The sequence below is a fragment of the Bidens hawaiensis genome, unplaced genomic scaffold (genome assembly GCF_021521415.1).
Source record: "Bidens hawaiensis isolate Kalapana, Puna unplaced genomic scaffold, B.hawaiensis_p1.1 tig00000055_1, whole genome shotgun sequence".
NCBI classification, from domain to species: Eukaryota; Viridiplantae; Streptophyta; class Magnoliopsida; order Asterales; family Asteraceae; genus Bidens; species Bidens hawaiensis.
Genome location: NW_027491016.1, coordinates 2,397,111 through 2,399,536, shown reverse-complemented (window position 1 = coordinate 2,399,536; position 2,426 = coordinate 2,397,111). Strand labels below are relative to the sequence as shown.

General features: G+C 34.2%; 1 protein-coding gene across 1 annotated transcript; it reads left to right on the top strand.

Moving 5' to 3' along the window:
* The first annotated feature begins 342 nt into the window (after positions 1–342).
* Positions 343–1,147, top strand: LOC143635986 (transcription repressor OFP13-like). The gene is made up of 2 exons (XM_077103713.1): positions 343–709; positions 795–1,147. Exons 1-2 carry the CDS (start codon positions 343–345, stop codon positions 1,145–1,147), a joined length of 720 nt encoding a protein of 239 aa, XP_076959828.1.
* The last annotated feature ends 1,279 nt before the right edge of the window (positions 1,148–2,426 follow it).

Genomic DNA, 2,426 nt, shown 5'->3' with positions numbered 1-2,426 from the left:
ACGCGTGACGGATAAACTTAACCGAGAAACCCTACTTTTATAATGAAGTTATTTCAAAAAATCTTGTATAGCATTTCAAAACCAAAAAAAAATATTGTACTTCTATAAAAATATATATATAATTTGAATAAATTTAAGTAAAAAGTTTGGTAGAAAGTATATGATGCATTAAAAAACATATACCAACAACATTAATTACACACAAGAGGGTCTCTACCAGCCTCTTTTCCCTCCCACCTCTCACTTCTTCTCCATCTATACTCACCATTAATACCAAACCACAGTATTGATTTCAACACATACAACTGAGATTTATACACACACTCACATACACCACTTAACATGAATAATATAATACCTTCTATGTTGTTACTTAACAAGCAAAAACAACTATGCTTATGGCCTTCCTGCAACACCCATCCCAAAACCCTATCTTTCCGAGCCACCACTGACCAAGATCCGGTTTTTATAAACCCTAACAAGGAACCACCGGTTGAACCGGATGTGGAGCTCACTACACTTGGTTCTTTATTCACCAACTCACCCGAAACCGCCAGTGTTTCGTCTGAGTCAGACTCCTCTGCTGTGGAAACCATTGTCCGTGAAGCCCGGTCCGAACGATTGTTCTTTGAACCGGATTCCACAAGTTCTTTACTTGAAACTCAAAGCAGTGGTGGGCCATGCACGTTGGAGAATAATAATAATATTGGTGAGAATATATTATTAGGGTTTTGTAATTTTAGTATTTGATTACAAAACATTACCTTACGAGGTTTTCATTATTCTACATACAGATTTGCCGTATAAAGAAAGTGTGGCGATGGTGATGGAGTCGGGGAATCCTTATGTCGATTTCAAGAGATCGATGGAAGAGATGGTGGAGATTAATGGGTTGAAAGATTGGGAGTGTTTGGAGGAGTTGTTGTGGTGGTATTTGAAGATGAATGACAAGGATAATTATGAGTTTATTGTTGGAGCATTTGTTGATTTGCTTGTTGGGATATCCGGTGACTGCCGCCTTGGCGGTGAAGGTGATGGTGATGGTAGTGGTGGTGGTATTTCGATTGTTGATCATAGTGTAGTGTCTTTTAGTTCAGGTGCTTCTAGTTCTTCTTCTCCTATGTTATCTCCTCCTAACGGTAATTAAGTTATATAATTTACTAACTAATTACATTTATTTATCTACTTTGACTACATAATTTAGTGTTGTTAAATTTATGCTTTTGTTGGCGGAGGTACAAGTACATTAATGAGAACTTAGATAGGGAGTCATTTGAGTGTGAAGTTTGATAATTAGATAAGACAATGATAAGTTAATTTTATGATGAAATAAGATAATTTTTATACTCATGATGTCAATCGTGATAGCTTTATGGATATAAACAGAGTCATTGTACTTATCGAATATGTTGTGTTTTGTTTGCCTAAGTGATCATTTCCCGAGAGGTCACTCGTCTTGGTTAAACTCCTATCTGGGTATGCTTAAGTATAGAGTTCTCAGTATTTCATCCATAGTCATTGTGGTTAAAGCGGTTGGTGACATTTGAGGTCCGATATTTCTTATGAATTAAATGTTTTTCATGTCTATTGCCGATATGCATGATTTGCCTATGGTGTTGTAATTATGGACCCATCATCCTTGATAAGATTTGTCTCACCATCCTAATCAGTATGTGGAATTTGCTTAAAATGAGCCACTAAACATCCACGAGTACTAATCATGCTTGATGAGGTTGCCCACTAATCAAATAGCCAAGGTGGCACAAGAGTGAATTTGATATCATTAGTAATATTCCACATCTTGTACCATAATATTTTTCACATTTTACACATGTAGCTTGCGAATTTGTTTTTAGCTGTTCAAGACTTTCCATAGTTATCACATCAATCAATCCACTAGAATACAATATGTTGGCTTATAGCATTTTAAAATGAGCGTATACACACATATATCTATATAGATGTATACAATAAAGTTGTATGTCGATCCTATATGAGTTTATAAAAGCCGTATACACACGATCATCTTAATTCTCTATTAAGACGTATAAAGTTTCATACAAAGTCCACTACGGACGTAAACAACAAAATTTACACTCCTATATAACTTCAAATAACAGCCGGTTTGATTAGTAACGTATGGGATTTTGGTATACTCCCCTTCAATTTATAGACTACAATGATTTTGTTAATTTTATTTATTTTATTATAATTTAGAACTTTTTATATATATTTAAGTTTTTCGTATTTTGAAAGGATTGATTACGACCAGACGTCACTGAAATATATGAACCCCAAGTTTATATCTTCTTATTAAATGATCCACTTTATCTTTGGTACATATTTAGAATACTTATTTTACATTTGACAAGAAATCTTTTCTACTATATGACAAAAAAGAACAATAATCTCGAATACTAGTGCAT

Bases quoted from the DNA above. Each gene is read 5' to 3' on its own strand.
- LOC143635986 (XM_077103713.1), top strand. From the start codon at position 343: ATGAATAATATAATACCTTCTATGTTGTTACTTAACAAGCAAAAACAA. The intron at 710-794 runs GTGAGAATATAT...TTCTACATACAG, and splicing joins GGAGAATAATAATAATATTG to ATTTGCCGTATAAAGAAAGT.